At 38.0% G+C, this 15,884-nt stretch overlaps 1 protein-coding gene across 1 annotated transcript in view; it reads right to left on the bottom strand.

The window, feature by feature from the left end:
* Positions 1 to 15,350, bottom strand: part of NDFIP2 (Nedd4 family interacting protein 2) — a 69,456-nt gene extending 54,106 nt beyond the window's left edge. The window contains exon 1 of the mRNA XM_045566638.1: positions 15,012 to 15,350. Within this exon, the coding sequence (XP_045422594.1) occupies positions 15,012 to 15,335 (324 nt within the window). The 5' untranslated portion in view covers positions 15,336 to 15,350. The remainder of the gene's footprint in view (positions 1 to 15,011) is intronic.
* Positions 15,351 to 15,884: the final 534 nt, after the last annotated feature.

Genomic DNA, 15,884 nt, shown 5'->3' on the forward strand with positions numbered 1-15,884 from the left:
TCCATCCATTTCTCTTCAATGCCACTACCCTAATCCAAGCCACTATTATCCCTTATCTACCACCGTAGCTTACTAACAAAATTGCAGACACTGACACTTGAAAAGCCCCCAATGAAAAGGTTGGCTCACCAAGAAATGACAAAACACTGAAACCCACAGATCAACAAGTCAAGAACAAAGCCACAGGATATAAATCGGCACAGACAGAACACCCAAATTCAAAGAATACTTTCAACATGAAAGAAAAATAAAACAAAATACTCGGAGGAAAGCCAATTCAGGGAGTAGAAAAAAAAATCTCAAAAATCTATAGTTGGCTCTAGTTCCAAGTTCCAGCATGGCAGTAGCCCCCCTAAAAGGTTACTCTCCCAATGAGAGCAATTCAGGACAAAATACAAAAAAAAAAAAAAAAAAAAAAAAAAAAAAAAAAAACACAACTACCTGGGCATTCTGAACATTAAAGAAAATAGGCAGGGATGTAGAGGATAGCTAAAACCTGGAGAAGCAACGTGCACCAGACAAGTTTCCCTCTTTGCAGCTTTGCTCTGAGGTAGAGCCACAAGTTGTGGACAGGAATAGAGGCATGGCTGCTAAAATCCCAGTAGAAACCTTGCTATTTCTAGCCAGAGAAGGCATGGAATGGAGCCCAGGCAGGCAAGAAAGTGATGGGGAAATAATTAACCCTCAAGCCATGTATGTGTTGGACTGATCCAAAACAGATTAGTAAAGGCCTAAGGAATTGAGCTAAGATTTGAACCACTGCACACAGAGTATGAGACACTGCTTACAATTTGAGTCTAAGTGAGTTGAGTGCCTGCTAAAACAAAAACATCAACATCCCCCAGAGGACCAAAGCAAAACATTCAGAAGATACAGGATAAAATCCAAAATTACTAGAAGTACTGAAAAATACAAATCATTCTTCCGGGAAAAGGCAATCACTAGATGCCAACCCCAAGATGACTCAGGTCATAGTTACCATACAAGGATTTTAAAGTAGCTATTATAATTGTGTTCCAAGAAGTAAAGCAAGATTACCTTGAAATCAATCAAAAGGGAATCCCAGCTAGATAAATAGAAAACATAAAATAATAAACCAAATAAATATTTTAGAATGGAAAAATAAAATATGCAAAATAAAAAATTCACTAGATGGGATCCATTGCACAAAATGAAGATAAAAGAGTGAACTTAAATTGCATGATAGAATTTATACATTATAAAGAACAGAAAAGACTGAAAATAATTAAAAATAACAGAGCCACAGTTACTTTAGATCCTTAAAATAGCTAACAAAAAAGTTTTTTTTTTTTTAATTTAAAAAACATGAAATGTGAAGCTTGAAGAAAATGAGAGAGATTGGGGCAGGAAAAAAATTTGAAGAAACAATACCATAATTCCTCAAATTAGTGAAAGAAGTAAATTTACAAATTCAACTTCAGTAAGGCCAAAACAGTAAATTCAAAGAAAATGAACCAAGACATATCATAAAACTTCTAAAAATCAAAGATAAAGAAAAGTTACCAGAAGCAGCCTCAGAAAAACAATATGTTACATACAGAGAAACAGTGATTCAAATAATTATAGGTTTCTCATCAGAAGCCATTGGTAGTCAGAAGAAAATAGAAGAATATCCTTAAAAAGCTGAAAGAAAGACACTTAGCCAAGAATTCTATACTCAAAAATATATATACTTCAAGAATAAAGGCAAAATAAAGACATTTTCAGACAAAGGAAAGCAAAGAGAATTTATTAACGGCTGACTTGCACTTTAAGAAATGCTAAAGAAAGTGCTTCAGGCTGAAAAAAATGTAATAAAGAGAAACCTGTTTCTTTAGGTGTGAATACAGAGCACAGGAAATGGTAAATACACAAGAAAATATAAAAGATTATTTTTTCCTCTGAAGTTTTTAAAAATATGTTAGGATTTAAAAAATAATTAAAAGGTTGTTTGGTGGGGTTTCCAGTGTAATACATATGAAAACTATAAACATTGAGGTTGCAAGGAGTTTGGGAGCAAATGGACCTATACGGTTATACAGTTCTACATTTTATATACAGTGATACAATATTAATGTTAAATATACATTCATAACCTTTCACTTTGTACTGTAATCTTAAAACAACCACAGAAAGCTAAAAGGTAACAAAAATAGTGAAAGGGACGCTAAAATTCTTTTCAAAAATCAAATGACCCAAAAGACGACAGAAAAGAGTGAAAAGAGAAACAAACAAAAAAAAAAAACCAGAAAAAACCAAATATTTAAATAGAAAACAATATAATGGTAGACCTAAACAAATGATATCAATAAATACATTAAACACAAACACTCCAATGAAAAGCCAGAAGCTGTTAAAAGCAAAACCCAACTATACGGTACCAACAAAAGACATACTTAAAGGACTTAGATAAAGTAAACAGACAGAAAAAGATACGTAAACATCACGCAAAAATATATTATAAGAGGGCTGAGATAGCTATATTAATATTATATAAAACAGGCTTGAAGACAGTTAACTACCAGAAATAAGGTGGGACATTTCATAATAATAGAACCTCAAAATAATGAAAGCAACAAACTGAGATAATTAAAGGGGGATAATTCCATAAACAGGACATTTTAAAACCTCTTACTCAGCAAAAATTAGCAGAATACAAAAGCAAAATTCTGTAAAGATATGGAAGGTCAGAACGATACTATGAACCAACTTGATCTGACAGTTATAGAACACTATATCCAACATCTGAGGAATACACAGTCTTTTTGAGTATACACAGTATATCACCACGATAGATATTCAGGCCATAAAATAAGTCTCAATAAATTTAAAGAATGAAATCATACTGGGTGTGTTCCCCTCCACAGAAAAATTAAATTAGAAAATAAGATATCTAAGAAAGTATCAAATAAGTAGAAATTAGACATAAAAAGCAAAGTAAACCATAAAAGGAGGAAAATAGTAAATAAGTAAGGTGAGAGCAAAAAATTAACAATAGATACACAGGCAACTGAAGAAAAAATATTAGGTAAACTCATGAAATATTTTAAAAAGTTATATAAGATACTCAGTATTTTCATAGTCATAAAATATGAATACTAGGCACTGATTTAACCAAAAATTAGGTGGTTTTCATACATTTAATCCTTACAATAATTCTGAGACAGGTACCTGTACTATCTTTACTTACAAATGAAACTACAGCATAGAGTAGTTGGCCCAAGCACACTATGCTTGTAATGAGTCAAGATTTGAACCCAAGATGTGGGACTACAAAGATCATGACCTGGGTAGGTAAAGCAAGGACATGTAAGAAAGCAAAGTAAAAATAATAAATCAACAAGTAGCTGAATCTGCATATGTTAAAAATATGGAAGTAAACAAAGCAGCTGAAAATAAAGGTCTTTTTTGGTTTGTTTTTATTTTTGTTTTTCTTTTTGGAGACAGTCTCGCTTTGTTGTCCTGGCTAGAGTGAGTGCCGTGGCGTCAGCCTAGCTCACAGCAACCTCAAACTCCTGGGCTCAAGCAATCCTTCTACCTCAGCCTCCCGAGTGGCTGGGACTACAGGCATGCGCCACCATGCCCAGCTAATTTTTTCTATATATATTTTTAGTTGGCCAGATAATTTCTTTCTATTTTTAGTAGAGATGGGGTCTCGTTCTTGCTCAGGCTGGTCTTGAACCCCTGAACTCAAACAATCCACCCACCTCGGCCTCCCAAGTGCTAGGATTACAGGTGTGAGCCACTGTACCTGGCCTTTATTTTTGGTTTTGTTTTGAGCAGAAAGACTTGGATGTCAAAGGGTGGAAAAGGAGATTGCCATTTCTCATTATTGGTCTTTTAATACTCAGACTTTTTAAACTATATATGCGCACTATTTGATTTTTTAAAATATGATGGTTAAAAAAAACTTGACTACAAACTGAATACAGCCCAATGAAAGACTACTGGGTAGTGGGCTCTACACAATCAGCTGGGTTCACTTAGTAGCTAGGGAACTACCAGATTCTTACACTATACCACCCATGCTCCCTGGCTTCACCATGGGAGGTGAGAATTCTGCCACTGACCCACCAATGCTGAACCACCAATGCACCTCCCTAACCCGGTCTCACCATGAATAAAAGAAAGTTAGCTATAATCAAAGTTCTATTCCCCAGAATCTTTGACGTATTTTAACTCAGTTGATATGTTTACAGTAATAAAATAAAATGTGTCTTCCAAGCTTTGTTTCATAACCTTGAACAGCACCTCTCACAGACAGTCTTCTATAAAATGATAATGTTGAAGAAAATGATCACTAAGTACTCCCCCACTTCCACGACATCTGAAAATTAGTTTAAGTTTTCTCCTTTCCATGGGTAGACCAAATAACCTAACCATGGTTCCCATCTTGCAAATGCAAGCCACTGGTCAGAAGAGGAATTACACAAAAACACCAGATTTCATCTAAACTGATTCATCAGCACTATAGCAAACTACATGCCCTAATTATGGACAACATGAACATCATATATGCTGTGCAATATATTATTACTTTTATAGCATAGAAGTCTGTAAAACTATATATTGATTTATGAATATAAGATAATATCTCAGTATCCCCATGCATACCTTGGAATCATTCATGAAAGGTATTCATTTATTTCTTCAGTAAATATTTATTTTGGACCTATGAAAGGTCCAGAACAACACTATGTACTGTTATAAACAAGACAGATCTGAGCCCCTTTCCCACTGAGTTTACAATCTAGTGAGGAAATATAGACCATGAAATGAGGGCTATGACAGTGATAAGTGAGTGTACAGTGTTAAAAGAACACACGTAACTTAAAAGTGAAGAGTGGGAAACGGAAGTGGGGAGGCAAAAGGGAAGGGAAGGTTTCCTGGAGAAAGTAACATCCAAACATAGATCTGAATACAGAATAGAAATTATTCCTGGAGGAAGGAGGGAGAAAAGAGAAAAGAGGAACATGTTCAAAAGCCAGAAAGCAAGAGATAGCATGGTTTGAGGTGGTGGTTGGAGAGCGGCGGGGCAAGAGAGTAAGAGTATTATATAGTTCAAACCAAGACTGAGGCGTGCAATGCAATGACACATTAGGCAAGGATGAGGTAAGCAGGTGTTCCTGTTGTTCTCTAAAGGTTACAAATGAAAACTTAAAAGGTTCTCAAGCGTTACCTCAAAACCCTTCCTTTTCTGGGGAAATCGTGTAAAAGGTCATCTGATATAGATGAAAGCTCTCCAAAGTGAGAACAAATGTTCTATAAAAGCTGTCATTATTGATTTCTTCAGTCCAACATTCAACAGCTATATGTCCTAAGACCCCCAAAATTAGTAAAGAGGTTAACATTATCGTATTAAAAGATTCTTATACATAATAAACTCCAGTTTATTACCTTATTCTCAAAGCCTCTGTCCAAACAGTGCAATTTCTTTACATTATGAGTAATTCTGGAGAAACATCATACACAAAGTCAACCACAGCACATTCCCGAACTTTTAAAATATTAAATTGTTTCATGTTCAAACAAATCTTAAAACTAAGCAAGTCAAAACCTTGAAATAATCTGATAGTAAATCTTAAACTACTGCAGCATTTCCCAACTTGCATTTGGCATGTCTTTAACAAGAATTTTATGCACACCTTAATTCCAGCTAAGTGATCAAACTTCTGAAAGAAACCATAACAATTATGTCCTGAAAACACAGACATATGATGATTTACAATCACATGGTAGAGGTAGGCTAGCCTTAATTACAGTGATCTTGTCAGTAAATTTACATTCAATAAATGTCAGCAGAATTATTCCGTGCTATTCCATAGCTACTTAAACTCAAGTCAGGCCTACACATATAGAAAGTACATATAAAATTCTAAAATAATATATTATCAACATACATACAATTGGACAATGTTTTACAATGTAGGTCTGATATTAAGGAAAAAATAAAAGAAAATAGTTGCTAAGTAAGCAATATAAAACAGATGAGGAAAATCAAAGCAGTACCCACAACTCCACAGCTAATGAAGGCACTAAGCAAGGCCACTACATTACAGCTTCATGGGCTGCTTACTGAACAACTCTAGGGGACACCAGTCAGAAAGAGAGCAAAAGAGACAGAGAGACTCAGCAACAGATGTTAAGCTGGAAGGGAACGCAAAAAACCACCACCACCACCTTAAGGAGCCCAAGTCTAAGCAACAATGATGAAAACAAACATAAAAGAAAGAATAACATAGGCAAGGTTTTGAGCACTGGTCTTGAGCTAGCACCATTTGTTCATTCATTCTTATCAAATACTTATTGAGAATGTACCATATACCAGGTACAAAAAGATACAGCAATGAACAAAACAGACAAATCTCTACCTTCATGAGCCTTATATTCAGGAAGAAAGGAGGTATGAAATTAATAAGGAAAATATTTGGAATATAAGATGGTGATAAGTACTATGGATAAAAACGGAAATAGTGAATGAGGATTGGGAGTACTGCGAAGGAGATATAGTGATTTTAAATAGGGTAGTCAAGAATGGCATCGATGAGGTGACCACTCACACAGAATGAAGATTCCACTAGACTTGAGAAATGTTTCTTTGCCATTCTCACAGGGAGTTTTATACTCTATTCCACTACCCACTCATCTCCACCCCAGTTCTAGTGACATACTGTGCCTGCCTGATTACCAGGTACATGTACGGTACGCAAAACAACCTTACCACATTGCTAAGGATTCATTTAAAGACCAGGGGTGAAATAAAAAATTAATTTCTCAGAAGCATCCTCAACAGGCCCAAGCTTCAGGACTATACAGGGTAATTCCTATAGCATCACATCAAGGTGGGCAGATTTGCAGCCAGCAGGCCAAATCCAGCCCACTGTCTGTTTTCCCAAGTCAAATTTTATTAGAACACAGATACATTCATGTTTTCATATTTGGTATGGATACTGCTATGCTACAATGGCAGGCTTCAGTAGTTGAGACAGAGACCACATTGGCTGCAAAGCCTAAAATATTTACTATCTGGTCCTTCACAGATGAAGTTCACTAACCCGTGGGCTACATCATCGCCATTACCACCACCATGCCTGCAGTGACACTGCTTTCAGGGACATCTTTATGAGCATGTTGATCACCGTAGTCACACAAGACCCCACTCAGGAAGACCCCATGATAGGGGTTTAATGCTGTATGGTCACCGTCTTGAAATTCTAAATAATTTTATCTTTGAAAATGAGTTTATAAGTGAACTTCAACAGGACTCCGGTAAAGCATGTGTGAGGGACTTAGAACAGCTCACAAGCAGTCTGCCTCTGCAGGACGGGTTTTCAGACAGTTGAACCCCCTGGCTCAGCTCAACCTCTCATTCTTACCCTGCGACTGGGGGCAAGGCAAGGCGATGGCCATCCCTATCCCAGATTAGCATCATCATGGCACATTCAGTGGGCAAACTAGAAGGGCCTCTTGTCTATTGCTGACTTAAGTAATGAGCATGTCCTGGCATGGAGACTGTAATCCCCTGGGGGTCTGCAGACCTGGAGAAAGGGGGTCCTGTAGAAAAAGGAGATTGACTCCCCACCCCTGGCCAGAACCCCACATTTTCATTTGTCATTGGGTCTTGCAAATTATGTAGCAAGACCTGACTGCTTTCATGAAACAAAAATTATAAACTGAAGTTATAAATCAGAGTTCCAGTCTTCTGTCAAATCCAGCATACAATTTATTTCCATGCTTTGTTCCATTCCACTCTAAGCCATCTCTTTCACCTAGCTGGAGTCACACAGCTTTCCTTCCATTTCTTAAATGAACAAACTCCTTTCCACTATAGGCCATTATCTCACCTGTAATACTCACCAACTAGAACTAGATCTTTACTTTTCAGTCAGGTCTCAGGCTGACTGTCATACTCTCCGAGCGGATGGAATTCCCTGACTAACCTGATCCCTATCTGAGTGGTCAGATTGACTGGTGTGCTACATCATCTCCAAAAATGGCCACCATCAATTCCTTCCCTCCATGTATGCGCATGCCTCCCCCCCATTGAGAGATGGAGTTTATTTCCTCTCCCTTTGAATCTGAGCTGGTCTTATGACTGTTCTGACCAATAGGATGCAGCAGAAATGACATTCTGAACTTCTACACCCTGGTCTAAAGAATGGCAGCTTCCTCTTCCATCCATGCTATGAGAAGCCAAGGTTACACTGAGAGGGGACACAGAAGAGACCTAAGAGGCTCCAGTCAACAGTCTCAGCTCAGCTCCCAGAAAAGAGTCAACATCAACTGCCAGCCAAGTGAGTGAGCCATCTTGGAAGTTCCAACCCAACTGGGCCCCAGAATGGCTGTGGCCCCAGCTAGCATCACATGGAGTAGAAGAACTACTCTGCTGCTCACAGTCAACCCAAGGAAACTTGAAAGATAATAAAATGCTTGTGTTTGGAGCAGTTTGTTACAGTGCATTACAAGCACCCAGGTCTGAATACTGGCTCCATCACAGCTGGGCCCATTATTTAACTTTTTTGTGTTTCATGTTTCTCATCTGCAAAATGAGAATAATGACATTATCTATTATACTTCAAAGAGGTATTCTAAGGATTAAATGTGCTAATATGTATGTAGCACTCAGCAGAGTTCTCAGCATTACTGACAATGTAATTACTGTCTTATTATTGCCATTTCACTATTGATAAAATTTATTATTTATTCCATTAACCTGCTTTGTTTTCTTCAAAGCACTTATTACTACCTGAAATGATGTTCCCCATGTCATATGTCACCAATCTTGGTGAGATATGACACTGTACAAATATGGAAGGCCTTTTCAAGGAATCTACATGCTGAGAACAGGAATTTTAAACTTCAAAAATTCAGTAAGCCCATTAGAATGATTAAAATTAAAAAGACCGACAACAGCATAATTTTAGCAAGGTTATGGAACAAGCAAAACTTTCACACATTGATGGCAGAAGTGTAAAATGGTAGAACTACTTTGGAAAAAAGTCTGATGGTTTCCTATAAAATTAAACATACACCTACCCTTTTACTCAGTAATTTCACTCAAGAAAAATATAAACATATGTCCATGAAAAGATCTGCACAAGAATATTCATAAGAGCTTTATTCATAATAGCCAAACACTGGAAACAACTCAAATACCCAGCAACAGAGCAATGGATACACTATAATATATTCATACAATTTATATGATGCACAATTATTCCACCAAAAAGGGATGAGCTACTGATACACACAATAACATAGATCTAAAAAACTTCATGCTGAATGAAAGAGCTTTATAGATTATAGCTATGATTCCAGAATAGGCAAAACAAGATAATTATAAGTGAAAAAGTCAGAACAAACACCTGTGGGGTAGAAATTTGTAAGGATAATAAAGGAACTTTCTAGGGTAATGGTAATATTCTATATTGGGTCAGTAAAATTCATCTGTAAAGGGCAGTGGTACAGGCTGAATGTCTGTGTCTCCCCAAAATTCATATGTTGAAACCCTAATCCCCAAAGTGATGGTATTTGAAGGTGGGGCCTATTGGAGGTATTAGGTTTAGATAAGGTCTTAAGGGTGGGGTCATCAAGAGAGCAGTAGCGTCTTTACAGGAAGAGGAAGAACTCTCTCTCCACCTTGTCAGGACACATACTGGCTGTCTACAAGCCAGGAAGAGAGCCCTCACCGAGGAACCAAATTGGTCTGCATCTTGATATTGAATTTACCAGCCTTAAAAACTGTGAAAAATAAATTCCTGTTAAGCCACCCAGTCTATGGTACTTTGTTATAGCAGCCCAAGCTCACTAAAACAGGCAGCATAGCAAATATTTCAGGCTCTGCAGGCTCCGTCTCAAATATAGTTATGTGTAGATTAATGACCTAAGAAATGCTTTGTTAGGTGATTTCATAATCGTGCAAACTTCATAGAGTGTACTTAACACAAACCTAGATGGTATATCTAAGCTATCTGGTATAGCCTATTACTCCTAAGCTACAAACTTGTACAGCGTGTACTCAATACTGTAGGCAATTGTAACACAATGGTATTTATGTACCTAACATAATCTTATGGGACCACTGTCATATATGCAGTCCCTCACTGATATGACATCCTTTGTTGAATGAAATGTTGCATCATTATGCAGCACATGACAACTCAACTCTGCCGTTGTAAATGAATGGGCATGGCTGTGTTCCAATAAAACTTTATATACAAGAATAAAAAAATAAAATGGATTGACAGATATACAACAGTACTAAAATAGCACACCGTTAACAACTGTAGACCCTACAATTTATAGGGCAGTTAACCGTACAATTCTTTCAACTTTTATATATATTTGAAAATTGTAATATTAAAGCTTATTACATGTTGGAGGTAGATTCAGTAAGAGGCCACTGAAGGTTTGTGAGCCAAAAGACAAAACTGAACTTATACAAGTTGAATATTCCTTATTCAAAGGCTTGGAATCACAGGTGTTTTGGATTTGAGATTTATTCAGATTTTAGAATATCTGTATATACATAATGAGATAATTTGGGAACAGGACCCAAGTCTAAACACAAAATTCATTTATAAATTCATTTATATACACTTTATACATATAGCCTGAAGGTAATTTGATATAATATTTTTAATAACTTTGTGCATGAAACAAAGTTTGTGTTGAGTACTTACATGTTAAGTACTTACTTATGGCATCATGTGACACTCAAGAAGTTTCAGATTTGGGGGCATTCTGGATTTCAGATTAGGAATACTCAACTTGTATCCCACAAATATGGCCCATGTAGTGCAAATGATACAATGAAGGATGGTCAGGTGAAGGAAAGAAGTAGTAAGTAGACTAGTACAATATTCCACGCCATGGAAAGTATGAATATTTAAGGAGTATGGATTAAGTACAAAAAGGATTCACTAAAAGAAGAAAAGCCAGAGAAGTCAAGAGAAGCAGAAAGCTTCTTAGTATCAGGAATAAGGAAAGAGTTTCAAGGAGAAAGTTCAGTGTTTACATAACAGAAATCAAGCAACATGAGAACTGAAAAATATCTATTAGCTTATGCAATTGAGTAACCTTCATTATCCAAAAGAGGTATGGTAAGAGTATAAATCAAGATACAGTATAGTGACAAATTCAAAAGTAACAAGTGAAGATCAAAGCAACCAGGCTGGCCAAGAAAAGGTGATAACTAGAGACCAACATAAGGTAAAAGGATAACATGTTTCTTTAAAAGTGGAAAATAGAACAACTACCCCTAAAAATCACCATATGTTATCTCATCCAGAATATGTACTATTGGGTGAGGCAGTCAGCCACAGGCCTGAAAGTCCCTGCACATTCTTGCTGAGTGTGCCAGTTTGCAAAGCTTTCCATTTCCTGATACTGAGCTGTTTCTTGTGTAATAATAAGTTCCATAGGCAACAAAGAAGGTCAAGGCAACAGCAGGTGCCATGTCAGGCAGATATGAACTAGCCTTGTTTGTTGTTTGCTACAATATTTCCTGCTTGTTTTAAAAAAATTTTTTTAAAAAGACACAAACCCACTGCATGTGTTCACATGGACACCCAGCACACGAAAACCTAAGCAAATATGCTGATGTTCATGCTGCTTGCTGTGCCATGAGTAATAATCTTATTTGTCTCTGACCTGGGGGTCTCCTGTTTTCTGCCAGCAACCATGAAACATTAACAAACTTATTAGCTTATAAAAAGAGTACTTATTTATCATGTACCAGTCTCTATGTTTTACTTATATAACATCATTTAATTCTCATAATCCTAATGAGGTAAGTACTTATATGAGGAAACTGAGGCTTCAAGATGTGAAGTAACTAAGCAAAGGTCAAACAAATTGCAAACAGTACAACCTAAATAAAAGCCTAGATGACTTTAAAACCTGTGTTTTTTGACCCACTAATAGTCAAGCCTCCTTTCCAGCTGATTTATCAAGGGCAACTCTAATTCTCCAAATACAAAGCAAAATACCTAGATCTTCACAGAATGAATGCTCCAAATTATGTTCCACAGAAAACTAATAGTTTGAAAATGTTAATATATAATCTTAAAATTTTAAAAACAAAGAGCAAAACAAACAAAAAAACCTGTGGTCAAAAATTAGGAAAAGCTAGGTTAAACACATCCAAACTATTCTTTACTGTAGAATTTCTCTTGGTTTTTATATGTCATTATAATATGTTTCAATATGTTAGGATATGTTAAATCTTCCAAGAACACTTATCATCATTCTGGAATACAGTTTAGGAAACTACTGCTACAATCAACACTGCCAATTTAACTTGGACACAGAATACCTTTTAAGTATTAGTAGTCAGCTTGGTACAGGTACATAATCCTTTAAAATAGAGAACATCAAAGTTAGAATGTGGTCTAACAGCTACAAGCCAAGTCAACTACTTCATAGTTTGGCAACATCGCTCATTTCCTATCAAACAAAACTGAATTTCCCATAACACAATGAAATTATGTATCATACCTGGCTTTTTCTGAACTTAGAAGGGTAACAATCAAGACTTTTGGTAGCTGTGCATTGTTATCCACTGCTTTACTTAACAAAATTTGGGCCCTTATAACTACAGTAGGGAACAAGAGACCACAGAAAAAGCAGTTTCCAGATAAAGCTTGTGCATTGCTTAGTGGTAGTAAGTTATTTCTGATGGTCCTGGGCATCACTCCTAACTTTCCAGTTATGAAGAACTGTATTTTAACTCTTTAAATAAGCGATAAATTAACATCACGTACCACATGAACCCTAAGTATACTTACCTATCTCCTGACTTAGTCATCTCTTAACAGTCAACAACTGAAGTTGTTTATTGCTCCAGTTTATTAATCATTCCAGTTTCCCCAAAAACTGAGCTAAAAGCAACCACAAAATAGCTGAGCGAGACCTACAGATTGATCCCTAGCTTAAAAAGTCTACTGGAAATGTCAATTCAGCTGCTTCTCTGGCATATACCTAGATATACAGTTATTAACCAGGCCATTCTCAACAAAATCAAGAGTTATACTGTACAGATGAAATCACTGTGTTAATGACATTGTAAAAGAAATTAAAATCCAAATTTAAATTGTACTAAGATTCTCTAACACTTTGCCTTACAAGAAAAACAAACTGATATCCTACCTACTTAAAGTTGTAATACCTTTAAAAGGACTAGTACGTCATATCTTTAGGACTGATTTTTGCCCTCTACTCTCAAGGACTACCTCCACCCATTCAAAGTCTATATAGGACAGACACATCTTCAGTTTGAAAAAAGAACCATAAAATATGTCCACTTATTTTGAAAAGAATCACAGAGAAAAAGAAAATATCTTAAAACCGAGAGCAAATTTCAATATTTTGGTAGCAAGAATTTAAAAAAATAAGCCTCAACTATTGAAAGCAAATGTGACAATATAAAAAATTATTTTAAGGCACAGCTACATCAGTTAAAAATATTTTGAATAGTGATGTGTATGAGAACATAGTGGATTCTGATAAGCAAAACTTCCAAATGGAAAGAATTCAAATCACCTTAGCCATTAAGGGAAACACATAGAAATAGGAAAGATTAGAAAAATGCAACAAGCTCCACTGCTAATATTATTCAATATTTATCTATTGCATTTTATTTTTACTAACATTTACAAAAATAAAAATGCCTTAAAAAAAAAAAAAATCAAACCCCCAAAAGGGTGATAAATTGAAAAACACTTTCCAGACTGGAAGCAACAATATTTTCCAAGCAATTCTAAAAACAAACAAAAAAAAGATACAATTTCAGAGGATTCAGAATATGGATCATTTAGAGGTTTCGCAGGATAAAAATCAGTTGAAAATGGAAGCATCATGAGCATATTTTATCTTACAAAAATGCAAAATTACATACGTTGGGACCTCACAGTGTCCTTCATATTTGTCAGAATGTACTTATTAACAGAAATTTTTCATTCAGAACTAAGTGTTACATCTGCAAATACATTTGAAAGGTGAAATCTGGGACTAACATATCCAAATTTGTAAAATTTTACAAACCATAAACTGCACCACTAGCACTACGCTACGTATTAATGCTTTTCCTCTCCTTTGGTAAACAGGCTTAACAAAATCACCATCGGAAAGTTTATAGAATAACATGCTACCTAGCTGCAAGAGAATAGTCAACTATTGCTGAGTCCATTTTTAAACAGGGTTTACAATGGGAATCTCCGATGACACCACCAGAATACACAAAGGAAAAAATATATTAGAAAAATTGACACTGAAAATACAGAGGAACACATGTCACTCATTTCAACTCAGTTACCAAGGTTTGTATGGTTAGGCTGGAAAACCACGTAGTTAATGAAAAATAATTTTTTGAACATGATTGTAATTTTTTCTAATAAAACTTCCTGTTTCCCCTCCCGCCAAAAAAAAAAAAAAAGTGAGGATAGAGGGGGAAAAAAAGAATAGTCACTTTTAATACTAACACAATGGAAAAGGACAAAATAACACGGTTAACTAGAGCAGACAGACAAGATCAGCATCACGGCTATCCATTCTTTACTGTTCACAATTCCGAGCCCACGTTTTTCCCAAATGCACGCCCGTCCCACGGCGGGCTTACACCCCCCCCGCGGCCCTCCCCCCCATTTGTGACGGCGATCACCTTCCAGGCAGGTATGTGGACTCAGCCCCATTTCCAGTAGATAATGGACTAGAATGTCTCAGGCGTGACTGGGTCAGGAAATAAGAAAATGATAAAGTGAGACACACAGACTAAGTTTTAAGGTGTGCCGGGGGAGGGTGTCTTATATGGGGCTTCAGGAGCCAGGGACCTGGCGCGGGAGAGAAGGGTCTCGAAGAAGTCACAGACGGGAGGTTCACAGAGGAGGTGTGGGTGAAGCAGCTCCCAAAAAAAAAAGCACGCCTCCCCCAGGAATAACCCGAGGAAAGGCGCTCTCGGGGCCACGGCGGGAGCAGACCCGGGTTCCGGGAGACACGGGAGGCCGGGAACTCACCACCTGGTAGCGGCCAGTCCCGGGCTGGTGATGATCCATGCTGCCCGGCTCGGGATCCGGCTTCCGAACGCGCGAGTCCGCCGGGCGCTCGGCTCCCTCCGCTACTCTCGTCAACGACGACGTCGCCGCCGCAGCGCCCCTTCCGCCTCGGGTTCTGCCGCCGCGGTTGCCCGGCGGAGCCGCTTCACTTCCTGTGGCTCCCGCAGCGGCCGCGAAGGGCTCCGCGCCGGCCGCGGCTCGGTGGAGCAGCCCCGAGGCGCCGCGCGCGCTACTGAGCATGCTCGGGGTGGCCGCGCAAACTCGGTGGCTCCTCCGGCGGCCCATCCGCGCCACGGGGGGGAGGGGGGGAAGTAAAGCAAGTCCGGGGGAGCCCGGGTGTCGACTTGTGGCGAGCGGACGGTGGCAGAAGGCGCGGGGGTGGAGGCGGGGAAATGACCGTGCTGGATTGGTCTCGTCTGTGTGCACGGGTTTGGGGCAGGCACAAGCGAGCGCAGTCACACCACTGGGAGACGGATGCTGGGGAGGGAGGGGACGCGTTCCTGAGGCACCTGGGGGCAGGTCGCCTGTTCACCCAGCGCCTCCTCTTATTACTCACCCAGCTTAGGACAGGGCAAGGAGATTCCTTTCTGGGACATTCATTTCTGGGAAGCTCATTCAAAATCATTAGTGGGCTAAGGGATTTTTTTTAAAGACTTCTTAGAGCAGTTTTAAGTTCACAGCAAAAAGGAGAGGAAGTTGTATATACTCTCTGCCCCTAGGTATGCGTAGCCTCCCCCATTATCAACACCCCCAACTAGAGTGGTACCTTTGTCACAACTAATAAACCCACACTGACACATCATCACTATCCAAAGTCCTTAGTCCACATTAGGG

The sequence above is a fragment of the Lemur catta genome, chromosome 13 (genome assembly GCF_020740605.2).
Source record: "Lemur catta isolate mLemCat1 chromosome 13, mLemCat1.pri, whole genome shotgun sequence".
Classification (NCBI taxonomy): domain Eukaryota; kingdom Metazoa; phylum Chordata; class Mammalia; order Primates; family Lemuridae; genus Lemur; species Lemur catta.